The sequence below is a fragment of the Panthera onca genome, chromosome C1 (genome assembly GCF_046562875.1).
Source record: "Panthera onca isolate mPanOnc1 chromosome C1, mPanOnc1 haplotype 2, whole genome shotgun sequence".
NCBI classification, from domain to species: Eukaryota; Metazoa; Chordata; class Mammalia; order Carnivora; family Felidae; genus Panthera; species Panthera onca.
This window is the reverse complement of record NC_138346.1, coordinates 183,016,844-183,040,098: the sequence shown is the minus strand read 5'-3', so window position 1 is coordinate 183,040,098 and position 23,255 is coordinate 183,016,844. Positions and strand designations below refer to the sequence as shown.

Genomic DNA, 23,255 nt, shown 5'->3' with positions numbered 1-23,255 from the left:
AGACAGAGTGTGAGTGGGAGAGGGGCAGAGAAAAGGGAGTCACAGATTCTGAAGCAGGGTCCAGGCTCTGAGCTGTCAGCACAGAGCCCAGTGGGGGGCTTGAACTCATGAACCATTAGATCATGACCTGAGCCGAAGTCAAATGCTTAACTGACTGAGCCACCCAGGCACCCCTACCCTCTCCCACCTCTTGCCCCTTGCTCACAATGACAATAAACACTTACGTGGTGTTCACTGTGTGTCAGGTACAGTTCTAAGTGCTTTATAGATATTAACTTCATGCTCACAGGAACCTGAGACCTCCATTTTATGTGGAGGAAACCAAGGCCCAGACCAATTAAATAACTCACCCAATAACTCACACAGACGTAAGTGGTGGAGCTCACACTCAGACCCAGGCAGCGTAAGGTCAGGCTCCTCAGACTTAACCACTGCCAAATCCTTTCCCTCTTTCTTGACTTGGTGGTGCCCTATCCTGGGGTAACAAGGCCAAGGAGGTCTCATGACATTCTTGTGAAGGGCTTTCTTGATCTTGCAAAACCTTAAACCTCCAGGTGGGAGAAACTGCTTTAGTGTCTGGTTTTGCACAGTCTTTGGTCATCAGGGGCCGGGAATGCAGGGTGAGATCCATTTCATCTGTACCGGCTCTGTGCTGGGCTCAGGGCCTCAGGGAGGAACACACACAAGGTAGCCCCTTTGAGCACTCACAGTCCAGCGCGAAAGATGGGTGCCCAGTGACGGTATAAGCTGATGAACTAGCAGAGGCATAAGGCAATTTATAACAGTGCTGACACATCACTGATTTCAGAAAACTATTTCAGTGGAGTCACTGTTCTCCCAAAGTAGGGAGAAATGTATGTAAGGGTGCGGTGGGGGATGCAGTGTGAACAAATCCCCACGGCCACTCTGATCAGGTTTGCAAACCAGACCCACAAGCCCCCCTGCCCCAACCCTGAATTTCCCCAGCATGAAAATCCCATCTCTGCTGAGTTCTGGACAGGCTGCAGGTGGCCACGAGTGAGAACTGCTGAGAAATTAATGGCAAGGAACCAAGGACAATGCTGCAGAAAAAGCTATGCTGGCATTTGTTCCTTGTGTAGCTTCTCTGATGACCATTGCAATGAGTCCAGAGGTGTCCCACATGATTGCTGGTGATCTGGGCTCACTAAAAGTTTTTGGATAAATTTCAGGTGCCCATTTCAGGGGGAGAGGAGGATAACCTTATCCAGATTCTTCCCACAGAAGAATCTATGTGGGAGTGGCCCAGGCCCTGGACGTTTATTACCCCCTTCTTCCCATAACACTATTGGCCTGATCGGGAAGACCCATGGCCTGCCCCCGGGGCAGGAGCTAAGGGACAGGCCTGTCCTTCCCACACTGGGATGAAGACACAATGACCCCAGGGTTTGTCTCTGCTCCATTCCTCTCCTTCCAACTTTGGGGTCCTTGCTTTAGTTCAGGTCTGGATTGGAGCCACAGCCTCCTACCAAATCTTTGACTTTTGCATTTATTTATTCAATAATTAAAATTTTATAATGTTTATTTATTTTTGAGACAGAGAGAGACAGAGCATGAGCAAGGGAGGGGCAGAGAGAGGGAGACAGAATCCGAAGCAGGCTCCAAGTGTCAGCACAGAGCCCAAAGTAGGGCTCGAACTCACAAACTGCGAGATCATGACCTGAGCTGAAGTCAGATGCTTAAGTGACTGAGCCACCCAGGCACCCTATTCAATAATTTTTTAAATGAATTTATACTGTATGCCAGGAGCTGGGAATACAGCAGTGAACAAACAAGAAACCAAGATGCTGAAGGGGATAATGAATGTAATTATGAGTTTGTTAATTATTCACATATAAGAAGAACAGAGAGAGCAAATCCACAGCTCAATGTAGGTGCTTGTCAATAATTCTGGTTATTGTTTGGGGCAGGTGCGTGTTGGTGCAGAGGGAGGATGTGGGGTTCTGATCTTTCTTTCTTCTATTTCATGTCCCTGGCCCTGGAAATGGACACAGCAGATAAGTGAAACAGGGAGGCTTTGCCCTACTGATTTCTTGAAATAGTCCCTCTTCCGTTATTTCATCCAGTCTACCGCCACCCCTGGGAGGCATATGGAAAATCCCATTTTCCACAGGGCAAAGTGAGTCTCAAAATGGTGAGACTCACCTCCAAAGTCACTAAGGCCTAGGCTGCTGACTTGGCTTTGAGGCTCAGGCACCCTGTCCGTCCTTCTTACTCTCTATCCACAGCTTCTGCTGATCATGGCACATTAGTTTGAAATCACCAAGATGTAACTACATTCCACTTACCATAATTATAATGTGGAAAAGCACCTTTGTTTAGACAGGTGCTTCTCAAAGTGTGGTGCCCAGACCAGCAGCATCGGCATCACCCTGAGAACTGGATGGAAGTGTAATTTGTGAGCCTCACACCAGATCCGCTGAATGGCAAACTCTGGGGTGGGACCTGTGATCCAGGTGTCAGCAAGGCCTGTAGCTAATTCTAAAGCAGCCTGAAGTGTTAGAACCACCGGTAGAGAGGAAGAACATAGGATCTTGCCTCAGGAGACTTGGGTTTAAGTTCCATCCATTAACTATGTAACTCAGGAAATTCAAATTACCCTTCTTTATAGCCTGTTTCCTTACCTTCAACATAAAGACACATCAGAAAACTGCTATGAGGAATCACAAGCAGTAATATCTATGAGTCTTTTATATTACTAATCAACGTGATAATAATAAAGCCACTCATTCATTTGCTCAATCATTCATCCAACAAGCATTTATTGAATGCTTAGTCTGCTGGATCCAGGCCACACGTATGCTGGGAGCACCCTTTTTTGCCGTCATTTCGGTTGGGCTCAGATGCAGGCAGGCCAATAGTCTATAGATTATCCTTGGTGAGATAAAACCGGTTCTCTAAGTTTTGCTGCGCAAAGGGTATGGGCTGTGCTGTGGGGGCGAGGACAAGTGCATGCCCCACAGGGGGTCTGAGGTGCTACACCAGCAAAAGGACGTGGATTTAGCCAGGACCTATTCCGGGCCAGGCTCCTGCTCACACACTTGCATTTGGGATTTCGCTGAATCCTCAGAGCAAACCCTCAGAGGCAGTATTACTGGTGCTGTACCATGGGGGCAAAAAGAGGCTGAGAAAGAGACATGGTTTGAGAAAGCCTCAGAGATACCTGGCATCACCACATCTGATGACAGGATATGTTGTTGTGAAAGTCCCCTTGGCTCCCACGTGCATCCCAGGTGCCAGCAGCTGAGCACCTCTCCCGGGGCCAGCTTTTCTGCTGGGAGCCTGCTAGTATGCTTCTTTGTTTTGTCCCTCCAACAATACCACAAAGTCAGAACCCCTGTCCTCGTTTTTCTGACAAGGAGACAGAAGCTCCGGAAACCGTGTGATTCACGTAGCAGGAGATGGAGCCTGGATTCAAACCTAGGATAGCCTGGCTCAGCGCCCACTCTCCTCCCCACCCCACATCTGTCCACGGCAAGGGACCCCTAGCTTCCCAGAGGGACCTGAGGGAGGGTATCGGCAAGAACAGATCTTCACCACTACCTCCTTCAAGTGCCCGGTTTTTTGAAGTCTCCTGCTTCATTTTCTTGATGAACATGCTTCTTCTATGCTCTAATCCTTCTTGTTGCTACACAGAGTGTCTTCAAGTACCAGTTAAAATGAATTCTTCCTTCCTCCTTCCCCTCACTCCCTTCCTCTCATCTGGGAGTAAAGCTGAGGCTCCAGGCAGACAGGACATAATCTCCCTCACTTTCCGCTCCTGGGACACCTCCAGCTCCCATGGCAAGGGTCCTGCAGGGCTGTCCGCCCCATGCTGACAACCTTCTCCCTCCACACACAGTCTTCCTGATTCTGCACTGCTTTTTCTTTTCCTCAGGGCATTCATCACCTTCTTCTGTAATTTTCTTATTTATTATGTTTACTATTTACCTTCCTTCTCTTCCCATTCCCCCCTCCCACTACCCGAGCCAGAGTTTAGGCCATTTGTGCTTTTCTTCATAGATGTGTCTCAGGCATTTAGACCAGTGACAGACATGTACTAGATACTCAATAAATATTTGTTGAGTGACTGAATGAATTCCATAATTACTGATGGGGAATTTCTGGATACTAGAAATTTGGTGAGGCTAGGACACTGAATCTCTCTCCCCTTTTGCTAATGAAACAGTGAATGCCCATATCCTCAGGTGTCGGATCAGATGGGGGTTTGGAGCTATGCTTGGTGTGTGACTCCCTGCCTGGACCCAACGAGAAGCGTCTCTCAGAGTGCTGGGCACAGGTCAGACATTCAGCGCATGTAAAACGAACAGAGGGAGGGATGGATTAGCACACAAATGGCCAATAGACAGTCACTGTCATCCTCTAGGTGGAAGCTCAAAGGCCCCATCTCAGAGCTCTTCCATGATTGCACTAGAAGGAGGAGTTCTAGCTACTAGAATAACCCAGCTTAGAGAAGGCTAATTGGGGAGGAGAAGAGGGTCTTTAGTGGAGGACCATATGGCTCTTTCCTTTTCACAGAACTAAACATTGTTATTGATAATTTGGCTAGGATACAAAAGATATATTTATATACTATAAACCTGGGAGAAAGGGCCTATCATAGAATCAAATTCCATAAGGATCTCAAAGACCCAAATGCACGCACAGACAATTCACCTAGAAAGGCGTTGAAAAAGTACATCTTTATAGAGAATGAGTTAACCATGCTTCTTTAAAAATTCCAAAAACACACGGATGTCTATCCTGCTTGAGACATGGCTGAACCTTTTGGAAAGCAATATAAAAACACATGGAAAGGACTATAAAATGTCCTTGCCCTTTAACCCAGTTAGCTCAGTCCTGGGAATTTAAGAAACAAACAACTATAAATGATCATGGCAGTATTATCTCTAACAGCAAGACACTAGAGACAACAAAATGCACATAAGAGATAAGAAGGTAATCAGGACACTGTACTGGAAAGGGCATTAAAATGGTAACTATGCACATCGGGCCACAGAGGGGGAAATGTTTGCCACACGGTGTTAGATGCACAAGGCAGGATCATGGGAAGCTGGCCAGCCATGGGGACAAAGAGATGTTGCCCATGGACAGACAGGAGGGGCTCCCAGGAGCCACGCGCAGTTGGGCTTGGTTCTCGAGATTATGGTTGGATTTTCTTTCTTGGCTTTGGCTTTCCTCAAATTCTGTTTTGTATTTTAAACACAAATGGAAAAGAAGATCTCAACCAGCTGGAATGTTGGGCTGAAACCAATAAGATGAAATAGAAGAGGGATAAATGCAAAGTCCTATATTTCATTTAAGAACTATATTTAAGAACACACACTTGAATGGGTGGTGGTGGTGGTGGTGATAAAGAGCCGCTAAAAGGAAAAAGGGAAAGAAGAAGGGAAAAAAAGAAGCACTTTACTGAATCCCTGAACTAGGAAGGCAGGGACAATAGGCCTGCCGTGGCGGGAGGCCAGTATGATCACCATAACAAGTGCATAATGGACAAGATGGCTGGGGCTGGGGGACATCATGCACTTGACCAATATCTTCTACTCTAATCAATAGGGAAATCAGGAGCTGAATTTTGTTTGAGTTTCTCTGGCTTCAAGACCTATGTTCCTCTTACAACGCAGTGAACTAAAGGGACAAGTATTGTGTTACCCAAAAAGAGAACACAGAGGAAAGTTTGGTGACCATTAACTCAACATGGGATAATTCTATCATGGAAGATGCTAATTCAGGGTCAGGACACATTCATAGAGATATGCTGTCATAAGAGGTGATAACCTGCTCTAGTTAGTGCCACCCAGACCCTTCCTAAAGTACTCTGTCCAGTCTTGAACCCTACCTTTTAGGGACACAACCATAAAAGAGCAACTGGGATGGTCAGGGGTCTTAGGATTAGGGAACTGATATTGAATGCCTAGCTACTTTACTCACATTATCTTACATAGCCCTTGATATAGGTAGGGATTATGTTCCCATTTTAAAAATGAGAAAACTGAAGTTAAGAGAGGTTATAAACTTGTTCAAGGTCAGATAGTAGTAAGTGATGGTCAGGATTCAAACACAGGGCTGTCAAGTCCAGAAGCCCCACTCTGTCCCGTGTAGCCTCCCTCATGTGACAAACGGTGAAATAGAATTTGAACTACTTATTAGTTGGTGAAGAGACAGGATTGGTACCTTCAATTCCACAAAGGGCTATGAGGAGAAGCATTGTGTGTGATTTCAGAGGAGAGAATTTGAATGACCTTAGAAATCTCAGGGAAGTAGATTTTTAGCTCAACAGAACATCTCAGTGACAGTAATAATTGGGTAGGAAGCCAACTCCCCCATGCCTGGAGGTATTCAAGCACGGCCTAGAGAGGCATTTGCTTGCAGTGGGCAGGAGATCTGGGAGGAGGACCTCGAAGTTCACTTTTGACCCGGAGGTTCCTTGAGCCTATGAAGGTTCTTGGCACAAACTGATCAATCCCTTCAAAAGAAGTGATGAAAATAACTGTTGATATGTCTATTTGCAGATACAAAAAATTATACGCCCAAGGTACACATATTTGTCCAGAGAAGACTAAACACAGAAAATGAAATGGATTCTGCTGGAAATGCTTACAGGTTAAGCTTTTATTTTCTGAAACCAAGAAAGCAAACTCTGGGAAGATGTACAATCTCAGAAATAATCAAAGGAAATATGAGGTACTAGTTTTCACCTAGTAAGTTGGCAAAATAATTTAAAACACGGTCACACACTCATTATATGTATCAAGAATGATAAAAAAAAATGTCATTCTTTTTGACCCAGGTAAAATGACCTTAAGAAAATGATAGAAAATATAAAGGGAAAAACTATGCACATGAAAATCTTCCCCTGAGTTTTTATAAACAACCTAAAAATTTAAGGAAGAGCAATGGGCCCCTGGATGGTGGGCCTGAGGCTGGGGCTTTTCTGGGAGGAGAGCTGGGAGGTGGGGAGGGGGCCTAGCTGGTACTCACAGGAAAAGGCCATGAGCATGGAGTGCTGTGGGATAAGCACAAGCTGTCTGGAGGGCCAAAGGCAGGTATAAAAGCCAAAGTCGCCGTGTAAGAGGTCAGAGCAGGTTGGAGACTGGACTGAGGCACACTGGGGGGAGGACTTGAAAGGGTGTGGGGAGAGAAGAGAAGAATGTCAGCTCTAACCTTGGTGGCCCTTTATCCTCTCTGGCCTGGCGCTTTAATTACGTTCAGTACTTCTAGCAACACCACAATGGGATGTTGTTTCCTCCATTTTGCAAATGAAGAAGCTGGTGTTCAACAAGATGACTGCATAACTCACATCAAGTGAGGTAGTAAGTGCTAGAGTGGGAACTGAACTCGAATGCATTGACCTCTAGACTTAGGCTCTCGCTCCTGTCCTCGATGGACCAATTTGTGTAGTGGGGCCTCTCAGGGGCTGGCAGCCCTCCTCCTTAGCCCCACAGCCCAGCAGATGGCTTACTCGACTGTAGCTTGATGTCTGTCTGCGTGGTGATGTTGGAATTGATGGTTAAGTTTCCTGGAGCAACAGGGAAACACGATCCAATGGAAAGAGAAGGATGCAAACCTGATCATATGCTATGATCGCAGTGTGTACGATACACTCTCTCAGCCTTGAGAAAGAGACTACAAGAGATCTATCACAATGCTTACAGGAGCGTAATTTTGGAATGTTTCTCTATTTTTCCAAAAATTTCTATGAAGTGTTTTTTATTTCTTTACAATTACAAAAGAATGTCATAATTTAGAAATGCATGCAAGAAATCCATGGGCACTTAATGGTCACTAATTCAATTCCTCGGGTAGAAGATAAAAACAAACCACATCTTTCAGTTTCATCTGGTAACAGAGAACTTGTTGCCAGGGTTTCTGAAGACAGTGCCCAAACCTCATCAATTCAGACTCTGCCAGTTGAGTCCTGGCTGTCTTGTCCTACATGACTCACTGGCCTGTCACAAGAATCAAAAGAAAGAACCTAAGTGTAAAAGTGAGGGGATACTTACTGGTGCCTGAACTGAAAGTCACCTTCTGCCTCATTTCCAACTAACCAGCACTTGGCAAACATGAAAGAGGGACTCTAGACAAGCTTTTAGGGCAGGTCCTCAGTTATTTAATACTCTCAGTTGCAAATATCCTCAGGCACTTTAAAAGGAACATGTCTTTTTACTTTGGAAACACTCTTGTTCCTTGGTTAAATCAAGTCTTCTAACGACTTCTAGTAGACTAGTATTATTCAAGAGTGGCACTTATGTCAAATGCACGTCCCCAGCCCCATCCCAAACTTACTGATTCGAGCTCACTAAGCCACGACCCACAAGTCTATATTGTAAACACCTCAGCAAATTCTTAATATTGAACATATTTGGGAAACTCTGCACTATACAAAATGAATTTGAGTTTTGTGTATGTGTTTAATGTAATAAAACTATGCATCCTTTTAAACAGTACTATAGCTCCTTCACATGGCTTGAATTAATGAGACTGGTTACTTTCCATTGATTACTTAGGTTGGGTCTCTCTAAATATACCCTCAAATTACATGCTTAGAGTCTCAGCCCAGACCATTACATCCCACTCATCTTACAAGGGAAAGGTAAAAGGGTAGATTTTGTACAGACCCGGATTCTGATCCAGCTCCACTGCTGACAAATCTGAGACCTTGGCCAACATGTTATTTAATCGTTTCTGAGCCCATTTCTTCATTTGTATGGGTACGGGTATTATGGCCTTGCCCTTGCATGACAGTAACAGGGCATTGAGTACTCAAGAGGGTCTCAAAACCATTTCAGTCTAACTCGAGTATGCACCTCTCCAGATTCCCCAGCAGAATTGGCTTTTATGTCCTTCCTTGTCACATCCCACTTCTGATTCTATTCTGCCTTATAAGCTAAAAGTAACTAACATCTTTGTAGCTCTTTGAGATTTCCAGAGCCCTTTATCTAGATGTTACCTATCATCCTCTCCACAACTAACCTGAGTTAGGGATCATGATCTCCACTTTAAAAGAAATGAGCCCCAGAGAGGTCAAATGACCTTGACAGAAGTGGCAAAGTCAGGACTTGAACTCAGATCCCAGAATCTTTCACACCTTGTTCAGTCCCTAATGTGTGCATTGTACATTACATAAAGCACTCACATCTCTCATAGCGTTTTTAAATATATATTTCCATGACTATTTCCCCCACCAAATTAAAAGCACTTATAAAGCAGGTACGACATTGTAATGGTCTTTGAAGGTAAATGCAGTTTTCAGGTGTGTCTTCACCATGGTTAGGGAGAAAAGGGGATGAGCTCAAGAATAATGCATACTTCTTCCGAGTCCCTCATGCATCATGCACTACTCATGCCCAAGCTGCCTCATGCTTTGAAATGAACCCATCTTAATAATATGAATTTATTGAACACTACTAAGTGTAACGAACTTTGCTCATGAAATGAGTTAAACTATGTCATTTAGAACAGTCCTGTTGTTGTTATTATTTAGTTATCCATATAGCCCATGAGGCAGACATTATTTTCCTCATTATACCAATAAGGAACCTGAGAAGTTAAGTGATCAATCCAAGATCACACTGCTAGTTTGTGGAAAGTTGGGGAAATACCATAAAAGGAAACTCACGTGTACACATCCTATTAGCAAGCATACAATATTTCACATGACAAAGGGTTATTTTATTTACTAAAACAAAATCCCTCAAAGAGGCAGCCACTTCCCCTATTTATCCCAGTGACCCTGACCTTTGGCTTAGAGACCACCAGAGAAACCAGGGGCTGAAATTTTCCAACCAATGCCTAAAAGCCAATGACCAGAAATGAAGAAAATAACAATCGCCAACATTTATTGAACACTTTATATATAGATATATAATTCTTATAGCAAGTCTGTAAGGTAGATATAATCTCCTTTTTACGGAACAGCAAATGGAAACTCAAGAGGTTAGGTTAAACCCAAAGCAAGCAGGGGAGCCAGGAGTGGAACTCAGGTGCTCAGCCCCAAACCCTTGCCATTTCCAATATACCATGCTGACTTCACAGGCATTACAGAAAGTGCAAATCAACAGGAAGATCGAATGTGGTTTGCCAGATTGTGCACCAGGCACCTTAGAGAATCAGTTACTGAATGAGATAAAAATTATGTAACTTGAAAGATCATTTTAGATATAAAAGGATAAACGAACTGACGCGAGGTGACACTGCCCCCTGCTTCCTGAAGGTAACGCTGGGCCACATCTCACATTACCGCCCCCTAACAGCCCTTTACAGAGACTGATTCAATTTATCAAGGAAGTTGGATCTCAGATCATCTTGAGTGAGAAAGGCGTCTGTCTGGTCCTAAGATCTGTCCTTTGAAGTGAGAGGAAGTAATTTGCTTCCGAGACAGCCCTTCAGATCTGCAGACAGCAACCCCTCCCCTTATGAATTTTCTTGCTTTTGGCCTGAGGTTTCCACCTCTCAAAGGACACTGGTCACCTCCACTGTACACTTACTACACTTAAATAAATGAGGATAATGATTGTCTACATCAAAGAATTAATGAAGCTTTATTATAGAACAAAATAGAGGAACAGAGATAGAAGTCCTTGAATGGTAAAAATATTAGTTCAAATTCTCAGTCAAGTGATAGGCAACTCAGAGACACTTTATCCCCCTCCAAAAAAGACAGTGCTTTCCCCATCCCCAGAATGACACTGGTGCCAAGTTGCTGCCTGAGTCTCAGCAAATCCATTTGACTTCTTTGGAATGGGAAGTCCAAGTTCAGGGCAAGCCGACGACCCTGGAAGCCTGCTGGCTCCCTGCCCACATGCCACCACGCACGGTGGGGTCTCAACTGGACAGCACCATTGCCCGCAAATCACAAGCCACGCAAGAAAAACGATAAGGCTTTATGAAAAATCCAAAGTTTATTGCAAATTGTATTTTGCTTCCCTTCGTTCTTCATTTTTACAGGATTTATTGATATCCATGATTTTTTCACAGATGTACTTGTTGACTTTGGAGAGTCTCTGTGCAATTTCAGTTTCATCCACAGTTTCTTGTGCTATTCTGTCGTACAAACACTCTAGACAGGGGAAAGGAACAAGATGGCCAAGGATTAATGGTGAATTTAAGTACAATCTTGTAAGGTGGCACAAAGAAAATGTACCTCCTGACATACTTCCCAAATACCAATTCACGTATCTGGCACTGCTGTACGTTTAAATTTTCAATACAAATGTACTTAGAAAAAAGTAGATATATGCTCTAAGTTTACACTTTAAAAATAATGATACAATATCCATATGCCCACTACCCAGTTTCATAAACATTATTGGTCCTTCTGATGCCTCTGGATGCCCCTCCCCAATCCCATCGTTTCCTCACCCTCCCCAGATGTAAGCACTCTCCTGGATTTTTTCTTTCTTTTCTTTTTGTGTTATCACATATGTACACATTCTTATATAATGTATTGTTTACTCTTCCCTGTTTTTTTAAAAATAATTTTTAATGTTTATTTATTATTGAGAGACAGAGAGAGAGCATGAGCATGGGAGGGGCAGAGACAGGAGGAGACACAGAATCTGAAGCAGGCTCCAGGCTCTAAGCTGTCAGCACAGAGTCCGACACGGGGCTTGAACTCAGAAACCACGAGATCATGACCTGAGCCGAAGTCAGACACTTTACCAACTGAGCCACCCAGGCGCTCCTACGCTTCCCTGTTTTTAACTTTTTTTTACAGGTATATCCACATCTTATATATCTTTCTTTTTCTCACTCAACATTACATAAATTTCGTGATTTACCCAAGTTGAAGTGTGTGGCTACAGGTCAATCATTTTCACTGATGGGTAGTGTTCTCTGGAGTGGACTGTTCCACAATTTGCTGATCCATTTTATTGCCAATGGATACTCGGATTGTTTCCAGTGTTTTGCAATTACAAACACCCTGGTGCGTGTCTCATGGGGTACACATGCAGGAAATTCTCCAGTGAGGGCCAAGCTGTGGCGCTGCTGATCGCTAGGGTGTGTGCATACTCAACTTTACTAGGTGATGTCTAGTAAATTGTTTTCCAAAGCGGTTTGCTGCCTGGAACTCCTGACAGTAGTGTATGCAAGTACTGGTTGCCTCATATCTTCAAAAGCACTTGACATTGCCCGGTTATTAAGGATTTGACAGCCCGGTGGGTGTGAAGTGGTATCTCAACGTGGTGATTACTAACGAGGCTGAGGTCGGTCGCTCTTAGTGAGTCTGACGTTTGCTGTGATGAAACAAAGAGTGAGCCCCAGACAAGGTCTGACAGGAGCCTGACTTCTGCCCACTTTCTAGCCTGGGCACCTGAGGCAAATCATTGCCCTAGATTCCTCACCTGCTTACCAAGAACAACAAACCACAGGTTATCTTTAAGGCTGCCATGAAGCATGATAAACATTTTGCAAGCCTTCTTCGAACCGTAGAGAACATTACACCTGTATGGAGTTGTTACAATTATTTTATGTACATACACCTGTCCACTCCTGGGTCCTACCACAGTGCTTGCAGAGGGGCAAGGTTCAGTAAATATATGTTAAGTGAACGAATGAATAGTTTTCCAGAGAAACTCCAGAGGTCATAAAAATTCTGGACATAAGGGGACTATGCATGGAGAACATACCAGTGGAGTATATAATCATGGGCAAGAATTTTAACTTCTTTGAACCTGCGCTTCCTCACCTACAAAACAGGAATGGAGACCTACTCTTAAGGAGTTGCTATGGAGGGTAAACAACATCTTGTCTACCAGGCCAGCCCAGAGCAGGTAATCCTGCTGGAGGTGCAGAATGTCGGCACTCGATGGGACTGTGGGGACTAACACGTGCTGACCCCTCCTCTGGCATGTGGGAAAGCGGAGGCCTGGAGAAAGTACGGACAGAGCTCACTGTGCCTTCCCCAACGCTGAGCTCTTCCTGGGTGTGCAGCCAGCCCGCCTCCGGGTGCCATCCACACTGCAGGTGCATGTGCTATGGGCATCCTGGGTTCCGGGCACCCTCCCCTCCCCACTGAGAACGGGTTTGCACAGAGAAGCCTTTAAAAGCTTTTGGTTGACCTCCACTACTCCCTGACTACTCCCAAGCCACTTATCTCCACTTCATCTTGTCTTGGCCTTTCCACAGGGACTGAGACAAGAAGGTAGGAGGCCCGGTCTCTCTCCAGTCTTGCCTTCTGCTAAGTTTACCTGCAATTCTCTCCTGCTCCAGGCTATCCCACAAATCAGTGTCTTTGACAATCTCTTTCCCGATTACCCTGGCTCCATCCTTCAGCTGCCTAAATCCTATTCATCCTTCCAGATTCAGCATCCCTGGGGCCTACCAGATCAAACTGGGAGACCCCACTCTGCTGATTGCCTCTGCACCCCCACACTTGCCTGGCTCTCTGTCTCAAAGCACTGATCATGGTCTAATAAAACTGTGACCAGTGCCTCCCCTACAGATGGGAACGCTTGGACAGTCTGTCTCCAGCCCTGAGCCGGGAGGAAGCAGATACTCACGGTGACTTTGCTGGAACCTGAACCAAGTGAGGGAGACAACTTGTGCTGAGAACTGTTTCGAAGTTCAGGAGTTCGAATCTGGCTCTTGCCCTAGTTGCTGTGCAACCTCTAAGTGGGAACCAGTCTGGGTCTCAGTTTTACCATCTGTAAAAGTAGGATGGCAAACCACATGATCCAAGGAGATTCTTCCAGCGCTAAGTCTTTAGCTGTCTGGAAGGTAGTAGGGTGGTAAAGAGGCTGAGGAGAGAGAAGGGGAGAGAAGGACAGTGGGTGTGATGGCCCTTGGAGCACTGGCAGGGGTCACAGAAGAGGCAGGAAGAGAAAGGGGCAAATGCAGGAGTGTTTTCCAAGAGGCCTCCCCAGTATCCCAAGCGTTCCTGTGTCTCGGGGGCAAGAGCGCTGAGCGGCCCCTGAGGTTGATTAAAGGCTTTGTTAGACTCTAGGTATTAATCACCTGCACTTGCTGGGAATGTCTCCCTCTGCGAGGGAGCATTTGAGATTATTGCTTAATTAACAAGGTTTATAACAGCGCTAATGTGTCCTATTAAAAAAGTTATAAAAATTATCCAGAACTCAATGCTGTGGCTCATTTAGGAAACTCAGACATTCTGCAAAAGGTCATTTGACCTTAATAAGGTTTAACTGTCATTCTGGAGCTTGTCATTAAAGAGAGACTCTCCTACGGCCCTCCTGCTCTGCTTTCTGCATTTGCAAGCGGTATCAGTGCTCACCATCCTGCTGCCATCCGGTCGGGAAGGACTTTAAAATCCTCAAAGACATGAGAAAATCCCTAATGAGCAAGGGCTGTCATTTTTGTACAGCAAATGTGACTAAGTGTGGTAAAAGTGAAATAAACACACACAATCTCAAGCCACAGATCTCCTGCTTGGAAGGACCAGTCCAGGCAGTCTGGAGGAGCTCATATAATTGGGGTAAAAATGGTGAGTGTATGGTGGGGTAGGAGACGGACTTCCAACCTGCCTGATTGTAGTAAAGAAAAAACCAACACTGTACTTCGGTATGACAAGAAACCTCTGGGACGAGGAAGTCGGACACACTCTGCCCGGCTCCGACCTAACCAGTTGTACGGCCTTGGGCAAGTCACTTTCCTTCTCATTCGCCTGCATGGCAAGCATTTCTGGGCTCCCAGTGTTGCTATAGGAGGTCCCTGGGGGGCAAAGATACAGCAAAAAGAGACCAGAGGTGACCACAAGGGGCTCTGGGACATATGACAGAAGTGTCCACTCACCCTAAGAAGTCAGGGAAGGCTTCCTAGAGGAAGGTTCTCCTAAGCAGATCCGGGTGGTTAGAGCAGCTAGCCAGACAAAGCAGCCCAGGTGCAGGGTGGGTAGTTATGACTTGTGGTCCGGGCCCCAGGAATGGCCCTTACAAATTCCCTAACGTGAGAGGGAACAAGGCTTGTTCAGGGAGTACAGTAGTTCATTAGGGCAAGAACTCTAGGGGAATACTGCTGAAAAATAAAGCTGGAGCAATGGCCAGGGGCCAGGCTATAAAGGTGCTTTTGTGACATGTTAAGAAGCTTACCTTTTAATAATGGGCACCACAGGCTGGCTGTGACGGGGTGGTGGTGACAGGATCATGTTTGGTTTCTTAAGGATCACTCTGGTTACGTAATGGAGAGGGAAGTCTGGAAGCTGCCGGAGTATTGTAGGGGGGAAATGATGGCCTATGAAAGGTGCATGGGGCAGGGAGAGAAGTGGGTGGTTTAAGACATATTTGGGGGCAGAAGAGACAAAATGAGGCATGTGCAGGAGTCGAGCATGGGCATCTTGGGGTACCTGCTGGTGGTGCCCTTCACCAAGACAGGGAATCCAGAAGGGGCAGAAGGCTGTGCAGAGAGGAAAAAGGAGAGAGTGGTGAGGGGCACAGTTGTGCCAGTGTCATGGGGGAACCTGTGAGCTGTGAGGAGACGGCCAGTGGGCACCTGAATGTATGGCTTGGGAACGCAGAAATGTGGACTGAGCCAGGGATAGATTTGGGAACATCATTCACTGATTTAGCAAATGTTTACTGAGCACTCACTACCTGCTAGCCCTGAACAAGATACTCATAAAGCTTATATTCTAGTGGGCTTGTGGGGGGTGGGGGAGTGGGGACGCAATTCCCAAATAAACAACCAAGAAATGCTATGCTGACACTTTATGTAGGGTGATGCTGAGGTGACAGAGAACAATGGAAAGGCTATGCAGATGGGGCTGCTGGGAAAGGCCTCTCTGGATGGCCAGAAGGAGGTGGGATTGCAGGGCAGATGGAGGGCACTGCTGACAGTGGGAAAAGGAAGGTGGTAGGAGGCCCCTGTGATTAGAGCATGGTGGAAAATGGGAAGCGAGGTGTCAGCAGAGGGCAGAGGGGTCCCCAGAGGCCAGATTGCCTGGCGTGAGCCAGGACAAGGAGTGTGGGTTTCAGCCTGGGCTCTGGGAACAGTGGGAAGTGAGATCAGCTGAGGAAAGTTTTGTGGAGAGAGAGGACACTCTGGGGACAGAGGACAGGGCAGCAGAAGTGGAGCCCACAAGGGGCATGTGAAGCCAGGGAGGCAGGAGGAAGTCGAACATGTGTTACTGAGGAAGTCCTCAGTAAAGGAGGAATGAGTGGTCCCATCAGACAGTCTGGGGAGGAGGTGAAAAGTGTGCCCCGGATCTGGTAAGGCGGAAGTCCATGGGAAACTTGGCAAGAACAGACTAGTAGGGGGCTAGACTAGGGGGCTAGGCCCCCTCTGACAGACAGCAGGGGCATCACAAGTGAGCACAGGCAGTGAGTGTAGACAACTCCTTAAGAGAGCTGGATGTGAAAAGGAAAAGGGAGACATGGAGCAACCAGGTGGTTGAAGTGGCCTCCAGGGAGTGTTTTGTTTGTTTTCATAAGAAACAAGTGGTCAAAGTCTATTTAAATGATGCTGGGAAGGAAGTGGGAGGGCAGGAGCATAATTGGAGGAACAAGGTACTTAGGAAGGCAGGTGGGCTGGGATCCAGATAGCGAGAATGGATGGCCCCAAATAAGAGAAGGAAACTCTTCTTCTGGGACATGGGGCAGAAGAACAGACGGTATAGTTAGGTCTGTAGTTAAGCCTGCAGTTTGAAGCTGTGGGAGTTCCTTTTCTTTTCTCTCTGAAGGAAGAGAAAAGGCCATCTTCTGGGAAAGAGAGGTGTGGACTATCATGTTTGGCAAAGCAGAGGAAGTTTAAAAAAGGCTTGGAAAATAGGGGAGTAGATCCGTGAGGGAAACCTGGGGGACTTGGCAGGGGGGTTGAAGACCTAATGGCCCAATGCCACACAGCTGAGAGGTTTTCTAGATTGTTCTGTAGCACTGGGGACCCGGTTAGCTGCACAGGACATCATCCGAGTAGGGTTTAAGGAACATTCAAAATGTTTCTTTTGGCCACAGGGTAGCCAGGACAAAGACCACAATCCTGGCTTTATTGATGGAGACACCAAACATGGGCTTGGTTGGTACTGGCATTGCACTAGGCTTGGAGAAACAAAAGTGAATATAGTATAGGAACCAGGGTTAGCTCCAAGTTAAACCAAAGCAGAGCTGGGGCTCAACCCCAGGCTTTTGATACTGGGTTCCTACTGCTACTTGCCATCACCCTGCACCGTGAGTGGATGGGAGAGAGCCTGCAAGCTGAGCAGTACTGGGCATTAGTGAACTTCAATGGTGTGATCATCACAAGGTCACATCGGCTCGATGGAGGCAGCTCGCTTGTCAGGAAAGATTGCTAATTTCTTGTCATACTTAGAACATAACTATTTCCAAGCTATAATCCTAGGCAGCCCTTTCAGTTCTCTTAAGAGGTTAAGTTTTCAGCTGAGGAAACTAAGACACAGGGGGGAACTGATTTACAAGAAATCACAACGAGGGTCAGTCCAGGGATCAGCTTGCCAGTCTCAGTGTTTCATTTGTTCACACTTCATTTACTGAGCTCCTACTGTGTGCCATTCCCTGTGGTAGGCAATGAGGATGTGGAGATGAATCAGATAAGGTCAGACCAGTGCCTGAGGCAGACACACAGCAGATGATTTTAGACCACGACAAGACGATGGGGCCAGTCAGGCACTGGAAGGCACCTGGGACCTGCTGAGTCACATTCCAACAAGTATAGTGGAATCAGAGGTTGGGCACCTATTTGGTGGGGCAGGGCCACATCCCCAGGAAGGCCTCTTCCTCAGGGAGACCTCCCAAATGGAGATCCATTATTTCAGAAAGCAAGCAGACTAAAGGCTACCTCCAACTGTCTAAAAATAAGTGGCTGTTTAAGTGAATTAGTCATGAGTCGGCCAGGCAAGGAAGGCAGCTCTGCTCCAGCAGAACAAGGCCCACACTAGAGCCAGGGTGGTATGGGTTTGAACTCTCTAGCTCTAACCTGGCTGATCACTTAATCTCGCTGAGTCCTGCCACCTTGACCTCCAAAGCGTACCCTAAATCTGGCTTTTTTTCCTACTCCCACTGCTATAACCTTAGTCCACGGCACCATCATCTCCATCCGAGACTACTGCACGAGTGTCCTAACTGAGCTCCCATTTGGTCACTCCACAATCTGCCCTTCTCCTATGGATAGAATAGATCCAAGCTGCTTAATGTGGCTTTTTTGGCCCTTGAGAATGGCTCTCACCCACCTCGCTGACCTCGCTCTCCCCTCACTCATGGCTCCGTGGCTGTCCGGAGCTGCCTCGTCCCTGGAGTGTGCTGGCCTTTGTGCCTCTTTACTCTGCCTGTTTTGCCGCCCCTGAGACCTCCACAGGGCTGCCTCCTCCACCCCTAGTTCCCAGCCTCCTCAAGCAGGCCTGCTCCAACACACCTAACACAGCCCGCTCTGTCCTGCCGTAACATGTAATGATGCTTCACTGCCTTCCTTCATCAGTACCTGAAACTATCTGACATATATGTTGTCTGTCGCAGAACCTGGCGTGGGGCCTGCTCAAAATGTACATGTTGATGGAATCTACTTTCTTTGCTGAAACATGGCAGCTGGACACTTAGAGACCAGTAGTCAGGAGCATGGCTTCTGAGGCCCATGCAGTGACCCCCTTCCCCAGGAATCCTTCCTTGATTTTCTAGCTAGGGGGTCTCCTCCCCTCCTGAGATCTTTCTCAGCATGTCATCTACCCTTCTCTCATGCTAGCAACTTGGACTGTGCTTGTGTCCACGGCTCATCTCCCGTTAAACATGAGCTCCTCTGGGACAAGGTCCATAGCTGCTCTTGTGTTCCGTGCCCGGCCTGGGGCCTGGCATGGAGAGGCTTCAGTGTCTGCTGAACTAAACTGTGTCTAGTACATTCCACAGAGTATAGGACAGCATCTCAGCCATTGCGTTTGTACTGCAGTGACCTACCTCTGACAATGCTTAGTTTGTGAGGCGAGAGGGGTGGCTTAGGGACTGCATCTTTCTTTTTTTTTGTGGCAACTCCTGTGACGCTTCTGTTCTTCAGAACATCTGTTCCCCAAATCATGACTGCCAAGTTCTTTGTGTACTTGGAATCTCCTTGGGTTACTTGTAGCTGGTGCCATTTCTCCTCATCAACCCAAATCCCGCTTCCCAGATGGACCTGAAAGAGATAAGAACACAAGCACCTGTGTAGTCGGACAGGCTGGCAGTTGGAAACTTTTCTTTTCCTTTAAAAGACACTGCTGCACACCCATAAGAGGCTCATTCCATAAACATCATGTTAACTATCTTTAAGGGAAATAATAATCATTTACCGAATCCCTATAATGCACCAGGCCTTATTCGAGTGCATTATACCCACTCTCTCAAATCTTCGTGGCAACCCTGGAAGGAAGGTGTTGGGATACTATTTTCATTTCCGATGGAAAAACCGGGTTGAGAAAGGTGAAGCCAGTTGCCAAAAGTCACTCAACTATTATGTTACAGGGTCGGGATTCTAAACATACTCATGTTATAACAGGGCCACTTGGAGCCCGAGCAAATCTCAGAACGTGTACGTTTCACTTCCTTCTCTGTTACACTTTAGAAAGACTTCTCTCCCTTTGCTGTGAACATGCTGGGGCACAAATCCCAGCATAGTGGTTCCCAACAGTGGCACACGCGGGGGTCGTCTAGAGCTGTAAAAATCGCTGGTGCCTGGGCCCCATTCCCAGGGATTCTGAATTATTACTCTGGGTGGGACCTGGGTACAGGGGTAGATGAAAGTTCCCTAAGTAATTCCAATGTACAGCCGAGTTTGAAAACCACTGCCAGTTGGAGCCGGGAGGACAGCCAACAGACTCCACCATTAACTAGAGTGTGTTTGTGCAAGTCCTTTCCTACCTCTAGCTTCAGTTTCCCATGAACTAAACTGGGAGAGTGGGATTTCATCTCTAAGTTCCTTCTGGCTCAGAACACCTATGATTTTGATAAATTAAATACAACCACAGTGTCCTCGGTCTGATTCTGTTCTGATGGAACAGAACACGGCCTAGCGCTCCCTGGAAGGGAAGGTCTCAGAAGGTTTCAGGGCAGAGTCGGTAAATGTAAGACGACTTAGAACGATCTAGCAATAAGCTATAGGCTTTCAAATTTTTTCTCTTTTCTGGCTCTTTGAACAACTCAAAAACCATTTGCTAATCATTAAAAAATGGAGTTTTGACTTCGACACTGCCATTTATGTTGTGTTTCTCCTGAGTCTGTGGAGGGTGGAAATGGCCTCTGTGGAGAAGGAGGGGAGGCAGCTGCTAATGAGCTGAACTTTCTAAGGGTAATGAAAGAGCTCTGCCCAAAGTCCTTGTCTTCAGAAAGAACTGTAGGTCAAAAACATCATGTGGTCAGGAGACCTCTTGGGAGAGGTCCTGGCCTGAGAGATCGCACACACACCCACACTGATGGCAGACTGGCAAGAACTACCATTCAAAGATGGCTGAAGATCTTTCTACTGAAGACTGGCTTGGAAAAGAAGGTGGGTACACACAGATGGGAAGACAGGTCAGTCAGCAACACTTCTTCCTTCACCAATTACTGAGGTTTTTCAGCCATCCAAAACGGAAAACAAAATAGCCCAGCAACACAGCCCACTCACGGATGTCAGCAAGTAACCAATCCACCTGGCCTCATCTGCCTTCACTTCCTTTTGCTCACAAGATCATTCAGATCCCTGCAGGCCTGGTATCAGGTAATCAGATCCACCTGGTCTTCCTGTGCTGCAAATTTCAGTGCCGCAAATCTGTTCATATGGCTCAGGAAGATAAGCAACCCTGGAAGTGAGATGTGCTGCCCGGGGCCAGCTGGGCAACACTGATCCAAGGTCAAGTCTGGCCTTTCCTCTGCAGTCTGAACCGCAGGTGGGCAGTCTGTGTGCCAGATCAGGCATGCTGGGGACAAGTTTCCTGCTGCTCCCTGCTGGGCCCCAAGTCACCTCCCTCTGATGACACTCTGAAGCTACCTCACAAGCTTCCTGAGATAAGGGGGAAACAAAGAATTTGAATTAGATTGAATTCAGAATTAGAAAACCTTAGAATGGAAGACAGCGTTCGTTTTTCAAAGATTTCTGCTCTTTTCCACCCTGGGCCTTGCTTTCCTATAATCTTTTATTATTCTTAAAAGAGAGGTGACAGTCATTTTAGCCCATGTTCTGCTAGAGAAGGGGGACACTAATATTTTTTGAGTACCTATAATGAACCAGGTATCGTACCCTCAATTTATCTAATCCTCATAATGACCTTAAGAGATGGAAATAGGTAGCAGTTATTATTCCCACTTTACAGACATGAATAGAGATTCAGAAGGACTAAATTACTTTCCGTGAGACATACCAGCAGTAAATTTTGGAGTCAAGCTTCAGACCCAAATCTGTATGGCTCTAGAGCCCAAGTTCCCCAGGCCTTCTGCTGCTGCCAGTGTCACGGTGGTGCCAACGTGGTGGACACATAGCCTATCTAACATATCTATATTCCATGAGGTTTCTTTTTGAGTTTTCCTCTGTGCTGGCCCAGCCACTTCCCCTGCCGGCACTCACTGCAGGTCACTACGGCAGACAGGGAAACCAGAAGAAGCCATGGGCTGGCCTTTCTGCCTCTGGTCCCTGCTCCCTTCAACTCACCCTATAAACACTGCCAGATTAGTCTCCCTAAAACACAGCTTTCCTTCTTTGACTAGATTACTTCCACAGTCTTTCAACTCCGTGTTTCTGTGTGAACACTCTGGAATCTTGAATGGCTCCCTCTTTCCTATCACATCAATCTAACCTCCCCAGTCATCTTTAGAGGCCCTCCAGAATCCCCTTTCCATTCAACTTGCTAGCCTTTAGTCTCCTGCTATGGCCATCATGATGAAGCTTGCAAACTCCCGCATTTCCTTCTACTTTCAGTATGTGGTAACAGAAAAGGGGGTGCTGGAGTCTTCAGCCCTAGGTGGCAATCGGCTAGTCACTTTACCTGAGTCTCACTTTTCTCAGATGGACAACAGGCAGAACACCACCTAACTCACAGAGCTGTTCTGAGGATTATATGACATAACATGAATAAAACGTCAGGAGGACAGCACACCCCCAACCCACCCCCCAGCTATGTCTCCACTGATGCCTTTCCCCTGTCCAGAAATGAATGCCTTCACCTATGTCTTCTTAAGCCTGCTAATCTTCCAAGCCCCAGTCCCAAATCCAGGAAACACTCTTTAACTCTCCATAGCTAAGTTCTATCCCCCTCTGAATTTCTAGCCTTCTGTGAGCCTTCACCACCTGATTCAGTCCTTCACAGTACATCTCCATGGGGACGCATTGAGGCTTTGCCTCTTTGGTCCCGTTCAAAATGATCAGGACTAGTCTGAACACAAAGCAGGAGAAACAGAAGGGCATATTTAATATGTTTTAATGGCACAGGCTTTCAGTTCTGATGAGCTGCTTTTCCTTAGAGAAGAAAATATTTTCTGACATGAACTTGAGTACAAGGCCAGTTTTACAGCACAGAAAGAAATGGCTCTGGGTAAGACCAATCACAGGTATATGTTGGGACAAGGGCTCCCGAGGTCAGCAAAATAAGGGTCACCCGGAACAATGCCCAGTTTTCAGAGATGGAGCAGAATAGACTGGAAAGAGCACTGGCCTGGGAACCAGGAGACCTGCCTTCCAGTCCCTACCTGTTTGTTTCTAGCCTGTTCTATAATTACAGAGGAGCCCTTCTCTGGATGTGCTTCCCCAACTATGCCATTCATAAATTAGACTATGTAAACTTTAATAGTCTTTGCAGCTCTAGGATTCAATGAGGTTTTGAAATAAAGAAAAGCAATGAACTTTATCAAAATCAGAAAGTAACTTTTGCAGCAAGCCCTATTATACACATAAACCATTGTTAACTATTTGACCATAATGTTAGCCTTATGTGTCAAGGGAGGTTTTAAAAATATGGCATCTGGCAGGATAGGACTTGATCAAAAAATGGCTTTGTGAAATGTTTTGTAGGACAAAACTAGTTTCCTACTAGGAAGTGGATCCCATTCTAATGCTCTAGGCTTTGCGGAGATTAAGGCTTTTGTTCATGCAGGCAGAGAGAAGAGAGGGTCAGAAAGGATAGCAGAGCCAAGAACAATGAGGACGAGGGAATGTTGCTCTGGGAAACTGCCATCCATTTCTAGTCTGTCCACTTCCTTTCCTCTCCCTTCATAAATTTCTCTGTCGAGCTTCAAATTAGTTGCAAACAAAAGTCAGGTTAGTTTTACAGCAACACGTTGGCAACAACCAATGAAAAAACAAAACTGGCAATTTCAAGATTTGTTGTGCAACTCCCAGGG

The 23,255-nt window shown here is 46.2% G+C and overlaps 1 protein-coding gene across 9 annotated transcripts in view; it reads right to left on the bottom strand.

The window, feature by feature from the left end:
• LOC132670999 (BEN domain-containing protein 5) overlaps window positions 1-23,255 on the bottom strand; it is a 1,465,258-nt gene that overhangs the window by 195,699 nt on the left and 1,246,304 nt on the right. For 2 of the 9 annotated variants that reach the window (XM_078451925.1, XM_078451926.1), the window contains 3 exons: window positions 18,870-19,083; window positions 15,066-15,207; window positions 10,901-11,077 (listed from right to left, as the gene is read on the bottom strand). The exons of 4 other annotated variants lie outside the window; for them this stretch is intronic. In XM_078451925.1, the coding sequence (XP_078308051.1) occupies window positions 11,038-11,077; window positions 15,066-15,207; window positions 18,870-19,083 (396 nt within the window). In that variant the 3' untranslated portion in view covers window positions 10,901-11,037. Of the gene's footprint in view, window positions 1-9,831; window positions 11,078-13,520; window positions 13,758-15,065; window positions 15,208-18,869; window positions 19,084-23,255 lie in introns of those variants that run through there. 3 more of the 9 variants (XM_060621416.2, XM_060621421.2, XR_009606944.2) reach the window with 2 other exon arrangements.